The sequence below is a fragment of the Geotrypetes seraphini genome, chromosome 2 (assembly GCF_902459505.1).
Source record: "Geotrypetes seraphini chromosome 2, aGeoSer1.1, whole genome shotgun sequence".
Lineage (NCBI taxonomy): Eukaryota > Metazoa > Chordata > Amphibia > Gymnophiona > Dermophiidae > Geotrypetes > Geotrypetes seraphini.
Genome location: NC_047085.1, coordinates 328,903,387 through 328,930,597, shown reverse-complemented (window position 1 = coordinate 328,930,597; position 27,211 = coordinate 328,903,387). Strand labels below are relative to the sequence as shown.

Below are 27,211 nucleotides of genomic sequence, written 5' to 3'. Positions count from 1 at the left end.
GTGGTGTTTCCATCTGTTCATGATACAATCAACGTAAAATTGCATGATATTCAATGTTGTCTACTCTTCAGTCACCCCTTTAAATACCAGAAACATAATACCATTAAAATTTGGAGGAGCAGGAGAAGATGTACAGTTTTATTTTCTCTGATTTTAGAAATGGAAACAAAGTTAGCAGGGGCAGAAGGAAGGCAGTAAGAATAAATGGGGAAGGAGAAGGTGGAGGTGACTTGGTAGAGAATTCAAGATTAACCTTGAGAACCTTGTCATGGACATTTTTGGCCATAGTCTAGACTCTAGACAAAAAGTGAAGGGAATAGGGGTTAGAAGTGGAGGCATTTTGAGGAAGGAGCTCACTGTGCCAAAGGAACAATGAAGGTTAGAGAAAAGAGTGATTGTTAAATGGATATTCTTTATAATTGGAATACCAGACTGGAATGGGCTCACCAAGAATTTTAAATGTATGAAATCAGCAGGGAATAAAATTTCAGCACCACCACAGGAATGTGGGTAGTGAATTTTGAAGGCCAGCCAAACGCAGGCTTTGGTACACCTTACAGAATGAAGAATGGGAAGAGTGATAGTATCCAGAGGAGATGAAAGAATAGTATTATAGGAAGAGATGGCTTCATTGACAGAGGTTAATAGGTGGATGAGAGATGGGAAAAGTACAAATCTCAATGGTCTGTAGATTCTTAAATGTGTTGGTGGAGACTGTACCAGATTGAAAAGGAAGGTAATTAAGTGCAAAAGTTATCAGAAGATGGAGAGGGGAAGAACCGAGATGAAAAAATAAAAAAAATTAGCAATTGGAGAAGACAAGAAAAAGGCAGTGGGCATGTTGCTGAGTAGGGGAAGTAGAGCACAGCAGGAGATTGAATGAGGTTAAAATAAGAGACATAAAGGCATATGAGTTAGAGGGATCATTAACATTTACCTGGACATGTCCTCTTTTTAGTCCGGACGGCTTTTCAAAACCCTGCACTTTGTCTGGGTTTTGAAAAGTGTTGAAATTGGGATTGTGTCTGGAGGGCATCTGTGCATACGCAGATGTGACATGGTGACATCACACATCATTGCATCATATTCACCCATACACAGATGCCCTCCAGATGCGGCCCGGAAGAGACGAGGTTTGTGTGGGGCCGAGGGTGAAACGAGACAGGGCTGTGAGTGGAACAGGCAGAGGGGCACATGTCCTCAAAGTCAATAAGAAAAGTAAAGAGGGACTTATGAGGGAATCAATAAAAGACAGCTACCTGGAGAAGTAGTAGAGAAAATAACTAAATGGAGTGGGCAACAATGGAAGAACAGAAGTGAGACCAAAATGTAAAATCAGGTTGAAACAAATAAGATATTTCCTCTTTAAAAAATTATCTTAGCTTATTGTTTAACCTGGGCTGTTACAATTTTTATGATAGAATCATAGGAACAAATTAAGAGCAAAGGAAAACATAGAAAATGAAATTACTTGAGAAAAAATAAAAATACAAAATTTAGAGTGGACTAGAGGTTTCTAGCAAGGGCCATTGCGGTAAATGCTCCGATACTCTTAGACGTCCTATAAGCGTCAGAGAACTTACTTCGTCGGCCCTTGCTAAAAACCTCTAGCGCAGCTTGATAATTGATAAAAGGAGGGGGGGGGGTGTTAATGGTTTAAGATAGAGAATAACATTAAGAAGCCTTAGTATAAGAAAGAGAAACTGCAAGACCATAAGGAAAAAAACTATATAGAGATATAATAAAATGCGTGATTAATGAAGTGTGATACCTAGAATTAAGGAGTACGAGCCAGCAGCAGATGAAGGCCAAGTACTTTAGAGGAAATGAAAGTCAAAGCCAAAGGAGTGGATGCCTGACTTTTTTCAGGTACTTCTGTGGTTCTGGATGTGATGCTTTTTTCAGGAGTCCAGGAAGCCTGAACTACCTTTTCCAGTATGCTTAATAGGACCATTTTTTAATGTATCTTACTTGTGTTTGGCCACGTGTAGATGTTCTGCCACCACGTTTGACTTCATCTAGAGCTATGGGGCCAAAGACCTTCACTATCTAATAGGAAAAAAAGGGAGTGCTTGAGCCAACTAGGAGTTGACCCTAGACTCGTTTGATCTTAGTCAGATGTGTTATCCATTATGCCACTGGTCCTAACTTCCTGCCCCACCTCCCTCTTTCTTCTTTCCCTGCCTCCTGGCATAGTGGAAAACTTGGAAAGTAGCAGTAAAGCTTTGAGTTAAGTTACACATTTTTGGAGGTCACAGTACTCAACCTAGAAGTGTTGCTGTACATTGGAGAAAGCAAGACCTAGTTTTAAAGAAGAAGAAACTCACATAGTCAGTGCATTGCACTGTATATGGTTCTCTCTTTGCTTATTAAGTCAGCAAGGAGTGCGAGCTACCAGCAGATGAAGGCCAAGTAGTTTAGAGGGAACCTGAGAGTCAAAACGGAAGAAGGAGTTGATGCCTGACTTCTTTGGGGTACTTTCTTGGTTTTGGATTAGATTTTATGTGATGCTTCATAAGGAGTCCAAGAAGCCTGAAAACCCCATTCTTGAAAAGAAGAGGGTCATTACTCAAGTGCACAAACAGTAACATTTTTGATGTATGTTGGTTGTGTTTGGCCATGTGTGGATATTCTGCCACCACCATGTTTGAGGTTTTAAGCTTCTAGAACTGTGGAATCACAGGCCCTTACCGTCTAATAGGAAAAGAAGGGGAGCACATGAGCCAGACAGACAGGAATTGAACCTAGCCTGTTCTGTAGTGAGACATGTTATCCATTGTCCCACTGGCCCTAACTGCCCAAAATTCCTCCCTCTTCCTTCTTGAGCCTCCTGGCATAGTGGAAGACTTGGAATGTAGCAGTAAAGTTTAGAATTATCAGTTACACATTTTTGGAGGTTACTCAACCTAGAAGGGTTGCTGTATATTGGAGGCAAAAAAAAGACCTAGTTTTAAAGAAGAAGAAACACAAAATCAATGTACTTCACCATTTATGCTTCTCTCTTTCCTTATTAAGTCAGCATAGAGTGTGAGCTAGCAGTAGATGAAGGCCAAATAGTTGAGGAAACTTGAGAGTTACTATGGTACTTTGTGTTTAAGTGCTTTTGCCCCGTTCACATCACAAGTCATTCTCCCTTGTGCCCTCCCCTCCCCCTGAAAATAAACACCAAGCTAGCTCTCCTTAAATGACATAAGGACAGGTACCTGCAGTTAACCATGGGGCAGGGATGGGAAGAATCTGTGGCCACAGGGAGAAACTGTGTCCCTATCTCATTCTATTAAGTTTGAGACTAGCCTTAAACAGGCTTTTCCATCTAAATCAGGGGTGTCAAATTCAATTGCATAAGGGGCCGAAATCAAAAACATAGGCTAAGTCGCGGGCCAAATTTTTTAGTAAGATACTTAAAGGGTCCTTTTATTAAGGTACACTGACTTAGCGCGCGCTAAATACTTGCCTTAATAAAAGGACCCCTTAATCTTTGTAGAAGTATAGGATTACAACCTCTCCAATCCCATGCCGGCTCTGTGATGTAAACAAAATAAATAAAAAAGACTTTTCCTCTCTCTTTTAGGTCCTAGTTCACGCCTGCTGTCTAACACCAACTCTGGCAGGATCCACCTTTCAAATCTGACATATTGTAATCCCATATTGATCTGTGTTGTGGTGCCTCCTGCCATCCTTTTATCATTTTTGTTTTATTTTACTCTCTTTTATTGTTTTTGTCCTATTTTTACTATTTGATTTTGTTTTGATCGATCCTTATTTTGTCTTTTTTATCCTCTCTCATTAAACAACCCGAGCATGGCCATTAATGGCAGAATAATTCAATCTTATTTACTGGTCTGCATTGATGTTTTTGGGCTCTGCCTGTTATAGACCTGTGTGGTGCGAAGTACCGGGAGCGCCTCTTAATTTCGGCCACTTTTCCCCTGCTGCTATCTCGTGTTCTTGGGATCACGCTCCTGTCTACCGGGGCCTGGTTGAAGTGTCGTGGCCCACAGGTGTCGTTGAAGGATCGCTTTTGGTTGACGGGGCCTGCCTGGATGTTGTACAGCTGGATGCTTTTGACTGGATGCGCCCTTCATCGTCTCCTTCAGCTCCCCAACTGTTGGTGCCTGGGGAACATGCTGCGGCTCGGTGGGGAACGTGCTGAGACGGCAGCAGGGCTCCAATTTCGATGCTGGAGGGAGGAAAATGGAGCATGCTCACTCTCACCAATTGGACGTCTGTTTCAGTGGTGACGGACAAGCAGAAGGGCCAATGAGGAAGAGTGCCGACCCCAGCCATTCACGCGTCCCCATGCATTCTGTCTGCCGCAGGAAGGAACGGCGGGCCAAATCTCTGGCCAGATCGCAGGTCAAATTTAATCACCCTGTGGGCCAAATTTGGCCTGCGGGCCAGAGTTTGACATGTCTGATCTAAATGGAACAGCATCTATAAAATGCTAATATCAATATGTAAAATCCTAAACAACTAGCAACTGAATTCAATGACTAAAAAAATTGCAGAAAGTGCTTTTGGATTTAAATGAACTACTGTTAAATTACATATTTTTGCCTTTGATATAGCAATAAGAGTCTTGTCTGCTGATCAAATTAATACCATCTGCAATATCCTTCCATCAGGTGCCCAAATGCTCAAGCATCTTACTGTCACAACAGATTCATCCATTGCTGCTGGCATCAAGGAGCATTTCCATCATTTAATAGTCAATTATTTTTCTGTTTATCCATTCCATAACACTAAGCTGGTTCTCTTCTATACCCATGTATTCCCAGATGATGTAAAAAACAAACAAACAAACAGGTAACTGAATTTTTGGAAAGTTGTACCAAAAGAAGGCTGTATTTATGAATTACAAATAACAGTTGAACAGAATATTGCCCCTTTTTAATAAAAAGATTTAAATATAATGTTAAGTGTTCAAGGCTTGTGCAGATGACCAACATCCTTCTACCACTTTGCAGCCTTCCTCTCGATTTTTGAATCAGGTGAGACTGAGAACTCTACTGGTTAGTCATGAAATATTAAGAACAAAAGGTTACAAGCCAAACCCATTGGTCCTTCCTCTTTTTTTTTGTCAAGTTGTCTGAGTTCTTTTACACATATCCCAATTGAAACGTTTCCAAATGATCAAAGTAACAGTTTAACAGAAGAACCAGGCAACTTTAAATGTCACTTTACAAGTTTACATGTTTATCAATAGTACGATGAAAAACTTTACAAAATTAAATGAAACTGAGAAAACTTGCTACAGCCAAACACCACCAACTCATGTCTAGAAAAAAAACCCCAAAAAAAACAACAACAGTATAACAAAAGGGGAACGAGCCAGCCAGGAGTCGAACCTAGAATCTTCTGATCCGTAGTCAGACGCGTTATCCATTGCGCCACTGGCCCGCTGCGAAAACATCATTGCCCTCTTTATATTTTACTGACTAGCATCGTGAAACTACAACACGCATTCTTTTTCTTAGTAATAAGAGCTGTTTCTAAATTGACACCGTCGCCATGGGACACAAAAACTTAGACTCTTCAATATCCTTCTAAAGCAAAGTTTAAAATAACACTCTTGCGCGCCACCTTTCCTCTAGTAGTCGAAGCAGCGAACGTAACCTGCTACTGGAGGGGATCAGCAAACCACTTCCCAACAGAGGGCGCGCGACTGAATCGTACACTAGTCCAAGGCGGGGATTCTAGAACGACCACGTCACAGCTATGAGGGGTCCGACGCTCTCCATTCAAGCAGCTGCCCTTCTCTCCGCCTCCTGCTTCCTTCGCGTCGAGAGACGTAAACTAACAAAAGCAGCGCGATCACTCAGGCGCCTCCTCCTGGAAAGAGCATGCGCAAACTAACATGTCACTGTGGGCGGAGGGAAGGGCGGGCATGGGTGACCGTGAAAAAGAAGGAGGAGGAGGAAGAAGAAGAGCGAAAGGAGGGGCAGAGCGAAGGCTGCTACTCAGTTTGTCCCGTGCGGTGCTCCGTCCTCAGCTCTTCGCCCCCCTCGTTTGTTTGCTTCCGACCGGTGACTGGGACCTGTGCGCCGCGGTCTGCGGGTGAGAGAGCGAGTGGGGGGATGGCGCTAGCCTACGAGGAGCTGAAGCTGTGAGTATGAGGCGAATCGTGACGTCACGGATGCGTTCCTTGATCCCCCCTCGGGTTCAGGGCTGCCCGCGTCCTGCTGAAGGGGAGGTCAGCACGCGGGCCGGCGTTAGTTACACTAGAACGTGTAGCTTGTTTGGTCACAATGGGTTGGCTTTGTCCCTTTGCGGCAAGGAAGGAGCTCAGTAAATTGTGCCGTGCATTAGGTTCATTGTCTCTTTTTCCACCTGCCTAATGAAGGGAGTACGAGTAGCCCCATTTTGTTTGACGTATTTAGCTTAGTCGTTCAAGTTCTTTGTTTCGGAAGGACTAGGGCTATAATGCTGTCATATAGTTGTACGTTTATTGTTCAGGTTTTTGCAGTCCACTTTGAAGATGCTTTCAATTCCAAACTTCCAGTATCTGTAATTCCCGCCCCCCCCCCCAGTGTATTTTGATGCACCTTCTTGTCCAGTTTGTCTTGACTAGATTGTAAGCTGTTTTGAGCAGGGACTATCTCTCTTTTGTGTTTTGATGTCCAGTGACTAGTAGGGCTATATTAGTAGTGGTAGTAGTAATCGTCCCTTCCCTCCTTCCTCTTAATTCCCATATTTGAAAACCCTTCTGATACGTTAATGACTTTTAATGGGGGTCAGGGTAACTTTTGCTTGCTTCTAATGGCATGGGTTTTCTGGCCTCTAGAAAGATGGAGTTGCTGGTGGGAAATGGAAGGGCAAATCTGATCTCTTGTACCCAAGCTGGATCATAGAGACAGCTGCTGGCCTGGTTTTGGGTAGAACATAAGATTTGCCGCTGCTGGGTCAGACCAGTGGTCCATTGTGCCTAGCAGTCTGCTCACGCAGCGGCCCTTAGGTCAAACACCAGTGCTCTATTTGAATCTAGCCTTACCTTCGAATGTTCTGTTTCAGTAGGAACTTATCCTGCCTTTTCTTGAATCCCTGAAGGGTGCTTTCCTCTATAACAGCATCCGGGTAGAGATTAACTCTAGTGTGCTGACTGCCAAGGATGAAGCAGTTACAGTATAATGTCTATCACATGTACCACCCCTTTCAGGGTGGCTCTGGGTCCCTGGGGCATGACCTGGCTGAAGTCCTCTGAAGGCAGTCTCTGCTTGTTCCTCACTTGGTTAGTGCTCAGTGCTGTCACCTGGGGATAAGAAGTGTTAGCAGTTGTGTTTGCCCCCCCCCCCCCCTGGAAAAAAAACCCAAAAACTTCTGTGAACAAGGTGGACTAATAAATTAAACTGACGTATTTGAACTATGTAAATTGATATAATTATAAAACAAATTGTCAAGAATAGCTTTCAATAAATAATATAAGACTAGCCTTACTGGATCAGACCAATGGTTCATCTAGCCCAGTATCCCATCTTAATGGTGGCCGATTCAAGTCGCAAGTATAGGGCAAAAAACTCCAAATAGCAGCATTCTATGCCACCGATCCAGGGCAAGCAGTGACTTCTCCCATGTTTCAATAGCAGTTTATGGACTTTTCATCCAGGAATTTGGCCAAACCTTTTTTAAAACCAGCTCTTTCCACATCCTCTGGCAATGCATTCCAGAGCTTAACTATTCTTGGAGTGAAAAATATTTCCTCCTATTTGGGTTTTAAAATATAACAATGTAACTTCGAGAGTCCCCTAGTTTTTGCAAATCTTTGATGCAGTAAAAAATCGATCCACTTGTACCCATTCTACACCACTCCGGATTTTGTGGACTAAGACCATATCTCCTCTCAGCTGTCTCTTTTCCAACTGAAGAGCCCTAACCTCTTTAGTCTTTCCTCATACAAGAGGAGTTCATCCCCTTTATCAACTTGGTTGCTCTTCTTTGAACTTTTTCTAGAAACATAGAAAGATGACGGCAGATAAGGGCCACAGCCCATCAAGTCTGCCCACACCATCGACCCTCCCTTTTAAGTCTAATTGTAATACTGCCATTCTACTGACCCGCTCTTTCAATTCTATACCCTAGTGATCCTATCCTTTGGCTGACCCTCTTAGGGATCCCACATAGGTATCCCATTTATTCTTGAAGTCTGGGACGCTGCGTGCCTCTATCACCTGCATTGGAAGCTTGTTCCAGTGCTCAATCACTCTCTCCGTGAAGAAGTGTTTCCTGGTGTCTCCACGAAACCTCCCTCCCCTGAGTTTGAGCGGATGACCTCTTGTGGTCGAGGGTCCCTTCAGGAGAAAGATATCATCTTCCACCTCAACCCGTCCCGTGATGTACTTGAATGTCTCAATCATGTCTCCCCTTTCCCTACGCTCCTCGAGAGAGTAGAGCTGCAATTTGCTCAGTCTTTCCTCGTACGGGAGACCCTTTAGCCCCGAGACCATCCTGGTGGCCGTCCGCTGAACTGATTCAACTCTGAGCACATCTTTACGGTAATGTGGCCTCCAAAATTGCACACAGTACTCCAGATGAGGTCTCACCATGGCTCTGTACAATGGCATCATGACTTCAGGCTTCCTGTTGACGAAGCTTCTCCTGATACAACCTATCATCTGCCGTGCTTTAGATGAAGCCTTCTCCACTTGAGTGACAGCCTTCATATCAGCACTGATGATTACTCCTAAATCTCGTTCCGCTGTAGTTCTGGTTAAAGTTTCTCCATTCAGGGTGTAAGTTCTGCAAGGATTTCTGTTACCGAGATGCATGACCTTACATTTATTGGCGTTGAAGCCCAGCTGCCAGATCGAGGACCAACTTTCTAGAGTACGCAGGTCTTGCTCCATAGCATCCTTTAGATTATAGTCGTTTACTATATTGCATAGTTTGGCGTCATCAGCGAATAAGGTTACCTTGCCTTGAAGCCCTTTAGTCAGATCCCCAATGAATATGTTGAAGAGGAGAGGGCCCAGGACTGAACCCTGTGGCACTCCGCTAGTCACTTCCGACATTTTAGAAAGGGTACCATTAACCACCACCCTCTGAAGTCTGCCACAAAGCCAATCTTTGACCCATGTAGTTAGAGTCTCTCCTAATCCCATCGATTTCATCCTGTTCAGCAGCCTGCGGTGTGGGACGCTGTCAAACGCTTTGCTGAAGTCCAGGTACACGACGTCCAAGGACTCGCCTGAGTCCAGTCTTTTTGTTACCCAGTCAAAGAAGCTGATAAGATTGGACTGGCATGACCTACCTTTGGTGAATCCATGTTGACTGGGATCCCGGAGATTTTCCTCGTTCAGGATCGTATCTAATTTATACTTAATTAGTGTTTCCATGAGTTTACACACTATTGAGGTGAGGCTTACCGGTCTATAGTTCGCAGCCTCAGCCTTGCAACCCTTTGCTTACCTTGAGCCTTGCCAGTTCGTTGTAGACGTCCCCAGGTGTGAACTCAAAGTTCTGAAATGGGTCATCCACGCCTTGTTTTACTTTCAACTGTGGCCCGTGTCCTGGTGCCTCGCAGGTGAAGACTGAGCAGAAATATTCATTTAGTAGTTCTGCTTTCTTGGAGTCTGCCACTGCGTAGTTTCCGTCCGGTTGTCTAAGGCGTAATATACCGTCTGTGTTCCTTTTCCTATCACTGATATACCTAAAGAAGGATTTGTCCCCTTTTTTAATGTTTTTTGCCAGAGTTTCTTCCACTCGAAGTTTGGCCTCCCTAACTGCTGTTTTGACCGCTGCAGATCTGGTCTTATATTCTACTTTAGTTTCTTTTCTCTGCGTACGTTTGTAGGAAAGAAATGCTTTTTTCTTTTCCTTAATGAGGTGCGAGATCTCTTCAGTGAACCATTGGGGTTTGTTGTTTCTTTGTCGTTTATCTACTGATTTTATGTAGCGATTAGTTGCTTCGTGTATGGATGATTTCAGGTACGACCACATAGTTTCCGCATTGCCGGTCTCTGCTTGGTCCTGCAGCGTCTGATGGACGAAATCTCCCATGCGTGTGAAGTCGGTGCCGCTATATCTTTTTTGAGATAAGGAGACCAGAACTGAACTCGATACTTGCGGTGAGATTGTACCATGGAATAATACAGAGGCATTATAACATTCTTAGTCTTGTTTACCATCCCTTTTCTAATAATTCTTAGCTTTCATGCCAGGCTTAATATGCACAGGCTGAAATTGATGGGCTAATAAAAGATATAACTCTTATACAACATGTGGTAGGGCAGGATGAAACTCAGACACTTTCTTATGACTTTTAAATCAAGAGTATAAATTACAAGAGGGGAGATTGATACTTGTATTTAAAATTACAACATTATGTGAGATCTTTATTTCACAATTAATCGGCTAGATTTTGAAGAATTTTGAGTGCAACAAACATTGGCCTTTACCTGCAGGCCCAAGGGTCTATCAGGCCACTATTATGATGGCATTAAAGAGATCATATCAAAGAATACCATAACTTCTATTGTGGCTCAATGGATGGCTGATTTTGGAGACTATACTTTGGAAAGCCTTCTTGAAAGTCTGAAGGAAGGCCCATATAAAATCGCTAAAAAGTATTCAACTCTAGGAAATCTATTAATAAAGTTGTACTGTACATTCATCCTACCCTCACCAAAAAGATGTGTTTCCCTACAGCTGGAACCTGTCAAAAACATGGCCATAAGGAGTCAACATACAAACATTGAACCTGGGACAGTCGATCTATATGAAATTATTGGACCCAAATTTGGACTTATCTTGGAAATGTTTATAAGAGGAGGTTGCAGGCCCTGCTGCAAAACGGTTTATTGATATTATGGAAGGAACTAGAGTATCCTGTCTTTTCTTAAGTAAAGCAACGTTCATGGAAAAAAGTTTTATTCTGCTGGGTTGGGTATTCTCCACCTAATATCACATTATGGCTTAATCAGAATTATAACTTATTGACTATGGAAAGATTACTGTATATCTGTAGAAGAATGGAGGAGACAGGATAAGAATTTTTTTTTAATTTGTATCTCCTGTACTTACACATACTACCTGAGAGGGTACGTTCAACATTCATAAACACATTGAACTTGTAACTTTAAATTTTGACTAAAACTAGTATCTCATAACTGCTATTTCTGCCTGCAGTAATTGGTTTGTAGAAGAGAGAATTGTGGGATAAGAGAGATTTGAACCAGGGAAGTTCACATGATTAGATTTCTTTTTAATTTTTGCATATACGATTATATGAAAACTGTTTTAACTGTACATGAAACTGTTATCTGTATGTTCATGCACAATACAAAGACAATAAAAGATATACAGTAATCCCCCAATATTCGCAGTAGTTCCGTTTCAGGAACCCCCGCGAATGCTGAAAAACCACGAATATGGTTTTTAACAGGGGAGATAAGAGAGAGCAGCCGGAGTGTCGACGAGTGAAGGAAATCACTCGCGATATGCTCTGCCCGCTTCTTCCTGCACTAAAGTCAGGCCTCACCAATCAGAAGCTGATTTGACATGCAGCTTCTGATTGAGGCCCAACTTTAGTGCAGGAAGAGGTGGGCGGAGCATACTGCGAGTGATTTCCTTCACTCACCGACACTCTAGCTGCTCTTTCCTGCCTGGTCATTCGCGGATGGAAAATCTGCAAATGACTGGGACTGCGAACAGTGAACCACGAATGACCAGGGGAACACTGTACCGTATTTTTCGCACTATAAGATGCACCCTAGATTTAGAGGAGAAAACAAGAAGAAAAACCATTCTGAACCAAATTGTATACTAATATATACCAGGCTCTGCAGCCAGCTCCCCTCACTCCCTGCAAGGTTCTACATCCACCCCCTTCACTCCCAGCCCCTTTCCCTGCCTGGCTCTGCACTCTGTCCCCCCGCCCTGCTCTGTACCCCTGTGCAGACAGATTCAGGTAACTTTACTGCAGTGGTTCTCAACTGGTGTGTGAACACCCCGAAAGTGTGTTGCACAGAGCCAGCATACCAGCAGAGGAGCAGCTGCTCCAGTGGTATGCAGGCATGGTGTGTAGGTACGGTGTAAAAGATGGTTTGCTGGAATCCCTGGAATCTGCCAGATCTTTAATAGTAGCATCATCCTCCCCTCCCCAAGACTCCAGTTCTTTCAGCCCTTTGGTGCCACCCCCTCCCACTCCGAGTTCATTACCTTCTCAGAATTCTGTCCTTCAAACCTCTGTATTCTTCCAAAGGTGGTAACAACTCACAGCCTGGGAAGTTGTGTCAGCCAGATAGGATGCAGCATAGTTGAATTGGGGTCAGCCCAAGCAGTGACTTACTGCTGCTGGAAGATGCAGGGCCCGACAGAAAAGAACATGAAAGCTTCCTGGACAAAGTGATCACCTTCCAGGATGGAGACCAACAGGGCTGCCCCCAATGCTCTTCACAGCTCAGCGTGTCCTCAACTGGTCGCTGTAGGAAGGCGGTAGACGCCGTTCTCGGTCGTAGCAGGACCCAGGCTCGTGGCGCACTGATGTCACTTCCCAGCTGCATGCGTCTCCTGGCCGGTTTGTAGCTGCCTGTCTCTGCCTGCCCTTTAACATGCTTCTCTCTGCACGCTCATTAACACCACAACGGAGCCTCGGCCCACAAAGAAGGCCAGCATGCTGCTGCTGCTGCATTCCCTGCCGAAAACATTGGTAGACTCTCCATACAGTTTGGAAGGTGTAGGGGCAGGCAGGAAAGGTTACATTCACTCTATAAGACGCACCTTATTTCCACCCACTTTTTGGGGAAAAAAGTGCAACTTATGGAGCAAAAAATACAGTAAATTTACTACTTAATAGCTTCATTGCATGCCCCTAGTGCTAGGAAAGAGTAAAACATGCGATTTGTGTCTACCCGTTCCACTCTGATTAGTATTTTATAGACCTTCAAGTTTATTTAAAAAAAAATTTTATACCGCTTATTCAATTTTCTAGGAGGTGTACAGCAATAATAAAAGAAATATTTTTGAAAGAAACAAAACAAATTAGAGTTAAAATATTATACAAAACAATGTTAGGTTAGTAGACATTTACAAAAAACACATATACTAACACACAATTGGGAAAGAGGGACTGAACTACAATATTTGAATAAAGCACACTTAGGGGTAAAACAATAGGTAGGAAAAGGGACTGTAGTTGATTTTGTCCTAAGAAGGACAGTTTTATCCAAAAGCATCCTCAAATAAAAATGTTTTGAGTTTTGCTCTAAATTGCTTTGTCGAAGATTCCATTCGTAAATGATTAGGCAATGAATTCCAAAGGGAGGGTGCAGTGACGGCAAAATTATTAGATCTCAATGTATGTATTAGTTTTAAAGATGGTACAACTAGGAGATTTTGTGATACAGAGCGAAGAGATTTAGCGGGATAATAGGGAGTAAGAAGTCTATCAATAAACTCTCGTTGACTGTGTGAACGAGTTGTAAAAGTTAATTGTAGAATTTTATAACTAATTCTGTGTTCGACAGGCAGCCAATGAGCAACGATTAAAAGGGGAGAGACATGGTCGTATTTCTTTGCGCCATAAAAGATCTTAATAGCAGTATTTTGTACTATCTGTAGGCATCTTATTTCCTTTTTGGTAATGCCCTTATAGAGGGCATTACAGTAATATATATAAGAAATTACCAAAGAATGGATAAATGTATCTGCCCCTCAGCCATCTTTTTTTCTCCAAGCTGTAGAGTCCTAGCTGTCTTGAAGGAGGGGAAGGCTACTGGAGTTCAGATCAGCACTAGTACATTACATAAGTGACTTCTATTCCGCTCGTACCTAGCAGTTCTAGGCGGATTACAAAAGAAGCTAACTGGACATTTCCAGGAGATTTGCAATTTAGGGAGCTGTATACATGGTTGATACTTTGGAGAGAAAAAATTACAAGAGAGGGTGAGTATTGTACTGATTAGATGAGTTTGTTTCCCTTAAATTTACAAGTTTAGTAGTGAGGGGGGAGGGGGGTTATTTTTATTATTACATATTCTACAAGATTATATGTTAGAAAGGGATGGGAAGGGGGTGATAAGAATTTATGATTTGTATCATGATTATTAAGTGATGTATTTATTGTTAATTTGTTTGAACATTTGTCACACTTATTGTAAGTTTGAAAATGAATAAAGAATTTAAAAAAAAAGAGAGGGTGAGACTTTGAGGGGGAATTTACAAGGGAGGGGAAAGGACAAGGGGAAGAGTTAAGATATCTGGATAAATTTTTTGAATAGCAGGGTTTTGATTCCTTTTCGAAATGATTTGAAATCGCTCGTTGTCGGCAAGTTGGAGATGGAGTGGTCAAGTTTCGCTGCTTGCTTCGCTAGTAGGTTGTCAAACATCTTTTTGCGCCAAGTACCTTTGTAAATGGGGTCCGAGTTCTTCTTTGTCTAGTAGTAAGGTTCTGATTTAGGTGGTTGTTTAGGTAAGTGAGGGCAGTGCCATTTAATGCTTTGAATAATAGACAGTATAGTTTGAATTTAATTTGTGCTTGTATTGGTAACCAGTGTGAGCCTAGGTAGGCAGTGGTGATGTGATCATATTTACTTAGCGAGTAGATCAATCTGAGAGCTGTGTTTTGTACAGTCTGTAGTTGTTTTATCATGTTTGCAGGGCATGGTACATAGAGGATGTTGCAATAGTCCACTAGATCTAGGATTAGGGATTGGACTATGAGCCTATATTGCTCTGTCGAAGAATTTTCTTATTTTTAGTAGATTTCTCATGGTTAAAAATGCTTTCTGGGTAGTCTTGTTGATTTGGATTTGCATTGTGCAGCATCTATCTATCATCACTCCTAGGAGTTTAAGATCGGACTGTATAGGGTATTTAGTGGCATTAATTTCTAATTCTGAAATGGAAGGGGTTTTGGCCTTTTCGAGCAAAATAAATTTTGTATTGTCTGAGTTTAGTTTCAGTTTGTGGTCTATCATCCATTTTTCCACTGCTTCTGGTGTTTTTTTTCAGTTTTTCTGTTGAGGTGGGATCTGGAGAATCAAAAGGGAGGAGTGTGGTGATGTCGTCTGCGTAGCTGAAAGATGTTACATTTAGGTTATCTAGAATGGTCCCAAGGGAGGATATTAAGAAGTTGAAGAGCATAGGTTACAGTGGTGACCCTTGTGAAACTCCACAGGGGTTAGACCATGGTTCTGATTTAAGATCGTTTGATTTTAGTCCAACATAAGCACTAGGCTGCTGGGGTGTGATCGGCACCACTGGTTCAACAAGGGAGAAGGCTCCCTGGAGACTAGAGGTGGAGGTGGAGTGCTCTTGGGAGGGCCAAGGACCTCAGAGCTAGCCATTAAGAAGCTGCCATAGAGGCAAGCCCACCCGCTAAGAAGGACAGACTTACTTCCCCTAAGAACTTCCAAGGAATGGGTGAGAACTTGGGGACTGGGCGAGGGTGGATTGGAAAGGGAAGAAGGGATCTAGGTACAAAGCCACACTTAACTTGTGACTAAGACAGGGGTAGGCAATTCCGGTCCTCGAAAGCCGGAGTCAGGTCAGGTTTTCAGGATATCCACAATAAATATGCATGAGATAGATTTGCATCTCAAGGAGGCAGTGCATGCAAATCCATCTCATACATATTCATTGTGGCTATCCTGAAAACCTGACCTGGCTCTGGCTCTCAAGGACCGGAATTACCTACCCCTGACCAAGCTAAGAAGCTTGGGAGGAGCCTACAGCTACAGTGCTGACAGTCAGAATTGAAAGGGGCTCAAAAGGTTTTGGAAATGCTGGATTTAAACAGTTTAATATTCAAGAGACTAAAAAGAAAGGGTTTGAATAGCTGAATAATATATAAAAGCTGTTGAATTAACTGCATTAGTATTGGTTTAAGTGTGGAAAACCTTAGGAAATTGAAAGACTGGGCATCGAAGTGTCAGATGAAATTGAATGTGGACAAATGCAAAGTGATGCACATTGGGAAGAATAATCCAAATCAGTTACCAGATGCTAAGGTCCACCTTGGGGGTCAGTGCGCAAGAAAAAGATCTGGGTGTCTTTGTGGACAATACACCAAAACTTTCACCCAATCTGCAGCCAAGAAAGCAAGCAAGATTGTTTATTACCAAGTATAAGAAGGTAATGAGAGCAATGAGCATGATAAATCATATTTCCTAAGTTGGTGCCAGGTCCAACAAACAGGGTGTATTAAAACATTGTTTTAATTTAGGTAATTTGACTGCCCTGTCATGGAGTACATATGAAACGTAATTAAAAAAAAAAAATACTTAAAACAGTATGGATCCCTATGAGAAAACAATTGCAACACCGAAATGTGTGAGAAAAATACCTCAGAATAGATACACCCACAAAATTCAGCACAACAAAATTATGCAAAATAGGGCTAGTCATAGTCACAAGTCTCTCAAAACAACTCCACCAGATGCAATGTTCATTCATATATGCAGTCAAAACTTCTTAAACACAGGAGTATACCGGGACTAAATCCACAATAAAAAAAAAAAAATCAGTTCCTATATTCTCAACACACAGTATGATTACCCCTAGGGGTATGTGAGCCGTTTATAAGGGGGTACATGGAACTGCACAGGTCTCCCGCACACCCCCCCCCCTTTCTCCACAATCACTGCTGCCGCTAGGGATCCCTTGCCCTCCTTCCTGCCTTCCCAGCTGCATTTCTGAAGCCGACCCAGAAGGCTTTCCTCTGATATTGGCTGAGGTCAGAGGGAAGTCTTCCAGGTCAGCTGGGGATCCAGATCCCAGTTACCTCAACAGTCCTTCCTGCCTTCAGCCGTACAGTCAGAAGGAAGTGCAACCAGAAACTCATGAAATCACCAGACAACAAAGATAGGAAAAATTATTTTATTTTCAGTTTAGTAACCAAAATGTGTCAGTTTTGAGAATTTATATCTGCTGTCTTGCACTATATTTGTCTATTTTTCTATAGTTGTTACCGAGGTGACATTGCATATTTTAACGTCATCTGCCTTGACCTTTTTGGAAAAAAAAGAATATAATTAAGTTTCTCTCCCTATGTGTGTGTTAATTTTGTCATGGCTGACTGTGACAATTTTTACCTCCCTTCCGCCTCCCCTGCGTAACTTTTCAATTCCCTAGTGGTCCAGTAATAAAATGAGCAGGAGCGATCTTCCCACCCTCCTGCTCGGTGCAGACTGCAGAGCCCTAGCTGAATGACTGCTGCGAGTCCACCAAGGAATTGAAAGGCACATGGGGGAGGCTGAAGGGAGGTAAAAACTGTCAGTCACCCAGGACAGGAGGTGGGAAGGATCCTTCCTGCCCGGCCCACCTCTGGACCACCAGGTCTTACGTCAGGCCTGGTGGAGGCCTGCGAAGGTGCAAGGGAGGGAGGGGAACAGGGTGCAGAGCCTGGGAGTGAGGGAGAGACGCTGGGTGCACAGCCTGGGAGGGCACTTGAATATTAACAACCTCCCCAGCTTATATTCGAGTTGACCCTTTTTCTTCCTTTTTGGGGGGAAAGGGCTACCTTGGCCTATATTTGAGTATATACGGTAATTCTGATTAGTTTCGGTAAGGCTGGGCTTCTTTCCAAATCTGATTCTGACTGGCTCCATCCGGAGGGAAGTTAATGTGCCTGCAGAAAGATGAATAGATCTATCTGTTCAGTTCCCACATCAGCAAATCTGTTGAAAATCAGTAATATCCTTCGCTGCATTTAAAAAAAAATAATATATTTATTAAATTTTACAATAAAACCTTCACTGCATTTTTGAGCAATAAGTAGGTGAAATCTGTTTGGTGCTGGACAGCCTCCATCATTATTGTCCAAGTCGTATCACTCTGTCATAGAGGCTACGGTTCAAGGTCCCTTATAGTATTTTGGCTTTTGAGCGACAATAGTGATCTTGTTCCCTGTCTGTGTGAGTGAAAAGACCGCTACTTGGTGCTCCTACTTGCTATCAGTAAGTTCTTACTAGCTGAGAGAGGTGTGAATATTGCTGGTCTGACCAGTACTGGATATTAGTGCTGCCCGATTCGAATAAAAAAAAAATCGTCTTCCCGATTCGGCTGACCGTCCCCCTAAAGCAGAAGTGGCAGTGCTGCTCTTGTTGGCCGGCCAGTGCTGCACCTGCTTTAGAGGGCGAGGGGGGAGGGTCAGTCGGGAAGTGCTGGTGTCCGGCATCCCACCCGGCGTCCGGCTTCCCCACTAGCCTCCCGCTGGTGTCTGGCTTCTCCCCTGGCCTCCCGCATACTATTTACCTAATATGAGCAGCCTGCAGAGAAGATCGCGGTGCTAGCGATCTTTGCAAACTGCTTCAGAGCCGTTTCCTCCGCCACGATCCTGCCTCTGACGTCAGAGGAAGGGCGGGACCGTGGCAGAGGAAACAGCTCTGAAGCAGTTTGCAAAGATTGCTAGCACCGCGATCTTCTCTGCAGGCTGCTCCTATTAGATACGCGGGAGGCCAGGGGGCAGGCCTTCCTGGGGGAGGGGGGTGCAATCCTTCGGGGTGGGGTGCAGGCTTTCAGGGGAGGGGTCCTGGTGTAGAAGTACACGGAGGGATGGAGGGAAGGGGAGGTTCAAAAAGATGTGCATATGTCGGACTTTGGGGGAGAAGAAATAATTGGTCTAAAAATAGAGGGGAGGGAAAGAGATGATGGACAATGGGATTTAGGGAGGGAAGGAACAGAAAGGGAGAGAAGTTGGACACAAGGGATGGTGTGGAGGGGTGATAGAGATACTGGATAGGAGGGTTGGGAAAAGAAAGGGAGAGATGGACCCTGGGGTGGTGGGGAAGGAGGGAGAGATGCTGGATGGAAGGGTAATTGAGAAAAGGTGGATCTGTGGATGGAGATGAAAAAAAGGAAAGATGCCAGACCTCCAGGGGAGGAAAGAGTAAGATGGATGGTTAGCACGGAGAAAGAAGAAAAAAGGAGACCCTGATCAGAAGCCAAACAGAGCCTGGGACCAACAAGATTTGAATAATGACCAGACAACAAAAGGTAGAAAAAATAATTTTATTTTCTGTTTTGTGATTACAATAAGTCAGATTTGAAACGTATATCCTGCCAGAGCTGGTGTTAGACTGCAAACGTGAGCTAGGATTTAACAGAGAGAGGAAAAGTCTTTTTTTATTTGTTTATTTTGTTTACACCACAGCGCTATTGTGGTTAGGAGAAGGCAAAGGAGGTGAAGAGGCTATAAAATAAACCCACCAAGTTGTTTGCAGGTAAATCGAATCGAAAAACCAATAGGCTGAATCGAATCAAAAAAAAATTTTTTTTCCTGAATCGGGCAGCACTACTGGTCATGTGCTTGGCTGTATCATGCACAATCTTTCTCCGCCACCAACCAGTTCAGGGCATTGACTCTTTTTTTTTCTTCTTCTTTTAATGATCTTATACTTGGGCAAGAATTTTGAGGTGGTTTGCAGCCCCATGAGGATGTAGGATGTTTGTTCTCTTAGATACATCAATTAAAAATTATATCTTAAGTGGCACCAGACCTATTACTGCTGTCTTTTTTTTTTTTTTTTTAAGCAAAGGATGAGATCATCGGAACAAAACTCCATTAACACAGCAATTTTTGTGAAACGAGGATATTCTATGCAGAGTGTAGTATGTTTTGAAGTAGCAGAAGATAGACGCTTGGATTTTAACTTGACAAAAATCCAAAAACCTGATGTTTAGTCAAGCTGTGGATGATTTTTTTGCATTCTTTCGTGGTTTACATCCAGCTCCCATGAGTGTTATGATCCTGTGACATAACACTCGAGGCTATTCTGTAGCAAGGGTGGCACTTGCTGCAGAATAGCCTGGTATGTGCAGAATCGTATCTCTTTCCATCTCTTCCTTCATTCTCATTGATTTGTGTTGTTTCGCCTTCCTGTGCTTCTAGGAGATGAAATAATACTGATTATTTCTAACACTCTCATATGGTTTGTGCCATAACTGGCCTTTTGTGGCTGAGGTGGACCCAGCGCAGCCTCCAGTTTTTCTGCTTCAGTTCCGTTGTAAGTAACAATGGGCTAGATTCATTAACCCCTGAGTCTATCTCCGATCCATTACCAATTGCTTGCAGGCCAACGAATTCTCAAAAGGCCTGAATGCAAATGGGGACGATCGTTGATACTCCCTCCCCCCCCTACCTACGGCCAAGATCGCTAGAGAGCGATCCTGGAGTATACGCAGACCCTGACAGCAGTGACAGGAAAAGCAGCCTCCTGTCACTGCTGTCAGTGCTTCTGCCAGCTTTTTTTTAATAGGCCGCAAAATATGAGGCCTATTTTTATTATTATTATTTTTTTTTAAAGAGCCCCCCGACTGGCACGGCACCCCCCCCCCCCCCCGACAACGGCACACACCCCTGACCGGCACAGCTCGGCTCGAACCGACACCCCCGAATTAAAGTTGGGAGCAAGAGAGGTACTCGGTTTCTCCTCCTTAGGCCTCCCTTCCCACAACCGGCACAGCCCTCGGCCTCACTCCCCGCGACTGGCACGGCCCACCCCCAGCACCAAAAAGTTGGGAGCAGGAGGGGTGCTCAGTCCCTTCTGCTTCTCAGACTCCAGCGACGCGTCTGGCTGGGCCTTAAGCCTTGCCCCAGTACATCATGTGATGCATATAGAGTAGCCTATAGCCCTGATTGGCTCAGGTGCCTCGGGCTTCTCCTCCCTTGGGAGGGGCCTGAAGCACCTAAGCCAATCAGGGCCTTAGGTTCCTCCCTGTGCATCACATGAAGCACCGGGGTAAGGCCTAAGGCCCAGCCAGATGTGTCACTGGAGTCGGAGGAGCAGGAAGGACTGACCATCCTGGATGCTCCCAACTTTTTGGTTCAGGCGGTAGGCCGTGCCGGTCGGGGGGCAGGGGAGTGAGGGCAAGGGCTGTCCAGGCTGCGGAGAGGAAGGGCGAGGGCCGTGCCGGTCGGGTGGGGGGATGAGTGCCCTGCTGGTCGGGGGGGGTGTCGGTTGGTGGCAGGAGGGAGAGTTGGCATCCCTCCTGCCTTATTTGCACGGGATGGGGGGGCAGCATTGGGAATGTGGGTTTTTGGTTTGTTGTTTTTTTTTTTTTAAGAAGATGGCATCCCTCTTGCTTTTTTTTTTTTTCCGGGAGGGGGGGAGCGTATTTGTGTGTATGGGGGCACTTGACAGGCCAGTGTGCTTTGTGTGGTGGGGTTTGTTTTGGGTTGTTTTTTTTTTTTTTAATTTTGTGGTTGCTATTATGTATTAAGATTATATTTTGTGTATTTGAAAAATGGATGAAAGAGATTGCATTACAATTAGTACTATTATGGGGCAGAGTTGGGGGAGGAGTTTGGGTAGGTCTGGGGCAGATTTGGACAGGGGTACTCGGTTGGTATTTGTTAGGGTTAGGGGGTACTTGGCTTGAAAAGGTTGAGAAACACTGATGTAGTGTATCTAGATTTTCAGAAAGCTTTTGATAAAGTTCCTCATGAGAGGCTTCTGAGAAAATTAGAGTCGTGGGATAAGTGGTAGAGAATGACACGGGAAAAAAATCTGTCCCCGGACCATTGCCCCCGAAGTTCCCGTTCACTGCCCCTGTCCCCGCAGCCCCCTTCACCACCCTGTCCCCGCAGCATCCACCCTTCCCTCTCGCCACCTCACCGCCCTTCAGCGGCCTGAGAATCTCCCTCCCTTTCCCTTAACCTTTGTGGCACTTTAGTAAAGAAACTTACTGAAGCCTGCCTGCAGTCGCTTGTGTATGGGCGGACGTTGCGTCAGAGGAAAAGCTTCAGCCCACACACGCGTGACTGCAGGCAGGCTTCGAAGGCTTCAGTAAGGGAGGAAGATAGATTTGGACGTAGGTAGGTAGGGGGCCGCGTGCCTTCCCTCAACTGCGGGGACAAGGCCATTCACCGCTCCACGGGGTGGTGGATGGCCTTGTCCCCGTGCCCGCAGTGAGCATTTCCCCCCCACACCGTTTCAGCGGGTTACCCGCGGCTGCCCACGGGTAACTGCCATTGTGTCATTCTATGATAGGTGGCATAGTTCAGTTGTGAATTAGGAATTGGATAGAAAACGGGTTAGAGTTAAATGCTCATTTTTCTCAATGGAGGAGAGTAAACAGTGATCAACAGATAAAATATTTTTCCAGACATCTCTAAACAGTGACAAGACAAGAGCGCGGAAGGACAAATCAGCGCCATGACAATCACGCGCACGTTCACGTTACTATGATGCTCGAAACAGCCTTCCTTCATTTTGCTAGCCTCTTTGTGATTGGTTACGTTAGCTCCATTTTTACGTGCTCGGAACAGCTCGCTCTCCTTTCGCTAGCATCTTTGTGATTGGTTACGTTAGCTCCTTTTTTACGTACTCGGAACAGCCCGCCCTCCTTTTGCTAGCATCTTTGTGATTTGTTATGTTTGCTCCATTTATACTTGCTCAGAACAGTCCACTTTCCTTTCGCTGCCTGACTATGTCTGTTATAGGTCTGGTCTAGAACTTGCTCTATAACAGGTATTTCTCTTGCGCGGATTTCACTCGCCTTTGGTGAGAGCGACTCTATTTCCAAATTCGTATTTCACTCGCCTTTGAGAACGATGAACCCACTGAAAACACAATAAGGACCTACTACGCCTATTTACCCTACATTCCAACATCCTGCGCGCTATTGTCTGGTAATGAGACAAAAGCGCGCGGATCAAACTATGAACCGTCTGGTGATGGGACAAAACGCATGGGTCAAACGCGCACTGACATAGTGTTCCCTCTGCCTTGCCATTATTACTGAAAACGGAACTTTTCCTCAGATGTCTTGCACTCACTTATCATGCACTCACTTATCATGCATTCACTTGTCTGCGCTCAGATGTCTTGTGATCACTTATCATGCACTCACTTGTCTTGCGCTTAGATGTCTTGTGCTCGCATGTCTCTTTCGCTCACTTGTCCGTGCCCATTTGTCCGTGTGCTTATGTATTGGCCCAGTTATCTTGCGCGCAACTGACTATGAACCCTAAACAGACACAATACAGGAGAAGGCAGTTCCTGCAACTCAAGACTGGTGTCTTGGCTGTGGGAGCTTTATTTTTTCTTAAGTTCCAATGTAAGTGTTTAGTGACTTATCAGAATACTAGATATATTTTTGTTGATCCAGCTCATTTAGAAACTTTTCTTCAAGATAAACCTAAATTAGACACATTGCCTGTAATTAATACAGAGGTTGAGATTGAATGAAAGTAGAATGTTTATTTGCCTGACTCAGGTGATTATGGTATATTTGCTTTTTCTTTTTTCCTTGTTTTTCTGGTGACTCCAACAGGACAATCGGCCCCCGTAATAATGTGGACCTGATAAAGATTTTTTCTTTTAGTTTGATGTATTTGCTCAGAAGCCTCTTATGAGGGACTTTTTATCTGGGTTTTCAGATATCATTTGTCACTGTATTGGCTGGCTTTTTGTTCATTTATTTATTAGAATTTACCACCTATTATGAAGAAATTCACGCCAGTCGGTGTACGGCAAGAATAAGTCAAATATATGCAATAGACAATTCCAATATCAATACAAAGTATGGCATAGTATGCTATATTATGTCAACACAATATGCAATAAAACATTTTAATAGATGGTATAGAGAGTAAGCAAAGATGGTATATGTAGGTAGAGGATAAGGGGACTAATTTTAAAGAAAGTTGCCCTTTAAGTCAGAATGGTGCTTGAAAATTTATTTTTTGCTATGGTAGGAGTGGGTAAACATATCCTGCTACATAGTAAGTATAGCTGGTGTCACTCTTTTTTTATGACTAGCCAGTTAGTTGTTTCTTCCATTTAAAGTCCTGGTTGAAGAGCAAAGCTTTCACCTGCTTCCTGAGGCAGAGATAGTCTTGCGTTAAGCGAAGCCTTTCAGGAAGTGCATTCCAGAGCTTTGGGGCTATTCCATAGAAGACTTGTTGGTGGGTATTGCATTGTGTGATGCCAGGCACTTTAGTTAGATTGTGAGCCTTCGGGACAGTAAGGGAATTTCTAAGTACCTATCTTACTTATAATTTTAATGCACCCTAATGTATATTCTCTGTAAACCGCTTAGAACCTAACGGAATTAGCGGTATATAAGAAATAAATTACATTACATTACATTTGGAGAGGGTGTGGTTAGGGATACACCTTGGGATGACCTTGGTGACCTTGGAGGTATGTAGAAGAGAGATCCTTTTCCAAGTACTCTAGCCTTTTCCTTTAAGGGCCTTGAAGATCAGACAGTCTTCATTCATGTCTTCAAAAATACAGTAGACTGATTTAAGACTTCTCTTGGAGAGAGAGAGAGAGGGGGGAGCTTTTTGAAGTAATTTAGATTTGCAGCTGGAATCATGAGTTGGAGAAAACTTGTTGGTGACATCGCTCTCAAACCTGACAATCTGTTCATGAAAGCTAAGAGCATGCTTGCTAAGCCCAAGCCTGACCCTTCAGTGTTCTCTTTCCCAGGCATACTACACCAGAAAAATTCTACATTGAAGCGTGTGATACTGGTGCCAATGATGTTCTGGCCATCGACAGAGTGTCCACAGAAGTCACCCTCGCAGGTATTTATAGTCCTGGTTTTATAACTCAAAGCAAAATAAGGGTAGCAGTACAGGTTTAATGGCAAATACAAGAGATTTCACTCTTCAGCTTCTATTGAGCCTTGGTCCCCTAACACATACTTCTCATATATATTATTCAAATAAAAAAAATTCTGCAATCGCAGAACCCCCTCGCCCTCCCCCCAGTAATGCATCTATTGTGAAAATGCGTAAACCAAATTGTTACAGAAGGTGACATAGAAAATTCATACTAACAGAGCATTTTGGTTACATACATAGAATAAAAATGCTAAATATAGAATAATTGACTACAAACAAATTTTTTTTTTTGTAAATTTATTAATTTTCAAAACTAATACAAAGTGCCAGAAATTATACAGACATTAATAATCAACGTAAGCACTTAAATTTCATCAATAACAATGCAGAAGAAAAATATCCCTCCCATCCAACAATTTAATCAAGACATAAACCAAAAAGATATCCCCCCCTCACCCTGTCCTGAATATGTTTAAAAATAAACCAAAATAAAATAAGACAACTATGTTGAAGTAACAAAAGATGTTAAAACGGCCCCCAAACCAAATTTAAAAAATTGCTATGCCCCAACATATCGGCATTCATATTTTCATATTTATAACCCAAACATAAACTGGCCCACCAAAAAGGAAAGTTGAGGCGTTCGTAATTTTTCCAATTGCGGGTTATTTGCATAGCTATCCCTTCCTTTAAATGTCCAACACTCTTTCCCCTTTCCTCCAGCCACCCTTGATAAATGCAGTACTTCTTCCCCTTCCCTCCTGCCCACACACATATCTGTCTTTTCTCTTCCTCACCTCCACTGTAGTAGTGCCTGCAGCTCAAAACAGGGGTGTGGGGTCAACCAGCAGCAATCAACGGAAGCCTGTCCCAGGGCCGCCTCCCGCCACCACAATCCACCCTCTCAAAAACAGGAAGTTGCATCAGAGAGAGCATTTCATAGCAGAGGGAAAGCCACAGAGTGGTCCATGCAAATTGCTGCTGGCTGGCCTAATTCCCAAAACCAGAACTGCAAGCACCACGGCAGGGGAAAAGGTGGAGAAGTGTTGGATGGTGGTTACCTGGGGTGCACTGCTTCTGGGTGAGCCTTGGATGGAAGTGGGTGGGCTTGGACCCACCCATTGGTATGCTCTCGATTTGAAATCCAGCTGAACTTTCTTAAAAACCTTTAGCATCTCTTTTTTTTTTTCTTTGAACCACAGAATCAAATTTTTTAACCCAGAATACTTAAAGGTAGTTTATCAAATGCATGATCCAATTCATTGCTTTGCCTTTTCAGGTAAGAAAGATGTCCCTCAGTCAGCAGTTACAAGACCGATATATGGCATTCTGGGAACAATACGACTGGTGTCAGGTAAGGCAAATAAGAGCCCAAAAGGTAAATTTTGAGAGAATGAAGAAGGAAGGGAAGTTCTATATATAATCATAAAGTCAAGAAATTTTGGCTTCAAAATCCCATTAGTAAACTAGGGTCATCTTATCTATGGGTTATTTTCATCTGTTCAGAAAAAACAAGAGATCCCTCCTTCCTGAATCGTGGAAGGCGAAGAACCAAACAAAGAAGGTGACTGGCTGGTGCTCGATATCCTTTATTAGATATGACACTGACTCGACACGATCATATTTAGGCCTAAAAAGGCTTGTCTCAGGAGATTTTGTTAACTGAGGAGAACAAGATATTTTAGGGATTCACAAACGTGTGACATGTCTCTTTTAATCATTTAAAAAGACTTTTATTTGTTCATCTGTCAGCACACAGAGGGGTTATAAGGCGGACATTTTAAACCTTATTTTACCTCTAAGTACCATACCTGTGCCAACAGACTAACAAATAAGTCTTTTTAAAGACTAAAAGACGTGTCACACATTTGTGAATCTCTAAAATATCTTGTTCTCCTCAATTAACAAAATCAGATTCCTGAGGCAAGCCTTTTTAGGCCGAAACACGATTGTGTCGAGTCGGTGTCATATCTAATAAAGGAGATCGAGCACCAACCAGTCACCTTCTTTATTTTCATCTGTGCCATAGCACTCTTGAAAGCTTCATAGAAGTGGAGTAGACGGTCTGACTGTGATGCTGTTGCTTGCCAGTACTATATATCCTCCTGGGGTGGGAAAAATTCTTAGTTCAGGGTGAATTTCTACAGTGTTCAAATTAAAGACAAGAAGTTAGAAGAAATGTGCAAATGAGACTGGTGAGTGATTTAAAATTAGTAGTGATTTGTTTTAGGTTCAAACAATTTTTATTGATGCAAAACAATTGAACACAAAAGATTCATAGTACAAACATTGATGCATCATATTCAACACAATATCAAGTATGTGCAGGAGATAGTAACGGCAACAAACCCCCCCCCTCAAATTGACTCATGGCAAGCGAGGCCAGAGTCGGCAGAATGGCCCCCCAAGGCCCTGGACTCAGAGCCCCGAAGAAGCCACTCCACCTCCCTCCCCCAACTTATTCCCAATACATAAACCTGTGACTAAATGCTGGAACCACACGAACCCCCCATGACCCTCCCAACCCCCCCCCCCCCATTGGTACTCTCCACCCCACCCCACCATAGCTCACCATTGCTCTCTCACCCCAGCAAGCTGAGCGCCCAGATCAGGACAACCATTGTAAAATCTCACTTTATCCCTTTGGATGTAAAGACTGCAGATATGGCTCCCAGACATTCAAGAACACCGTCTTCCGCT

The 27,211-nt window shown here is 43.5% G+C and overlaps 1 protein-coding gene and 1 non-coding gene across 2 annotated transcripts in view; one reads left to right on the top strand and one right to left on the bottom strand.

Moving 5' to 3' along the window:
* Positions 1–5,327: 5,327 nt before the first annotated feature.
* On the bottom strand, positions 5,328–5,400 carry TRNAR-ACG. The gene has a single exon. It is a non-coding gene; the product is annotated as a tRNA-Arg (tRNA).
* Positions 5,401–5,851: 451 nt separating this feature from the next.
* Positions 5,852–27,211, top strand: part of SACM1L (SAC1 like phosphatidylinositide phosphatase) — a 91,219-nt gene continuing 69,859 nt past the window's right edge. The window contains exons 1-3 of the mRNA XM_033930180.1: positions 5,852–6,106; positions 24,375–24,472; positions 25,791–25,865. Of these exons, the coding sequence (XP_033786071.1) occupies positions 6,078–6,106; positions 24,375–24,472; positions 25,791–25,865 (202 nt within the window). The 5' untranslated portion in view covers positions 5,852–6,077. The remainder of the gene's footprint in view (positions 6,107–24,374; positions 24,473–25,790; positions 25,866–27,211) is intronic.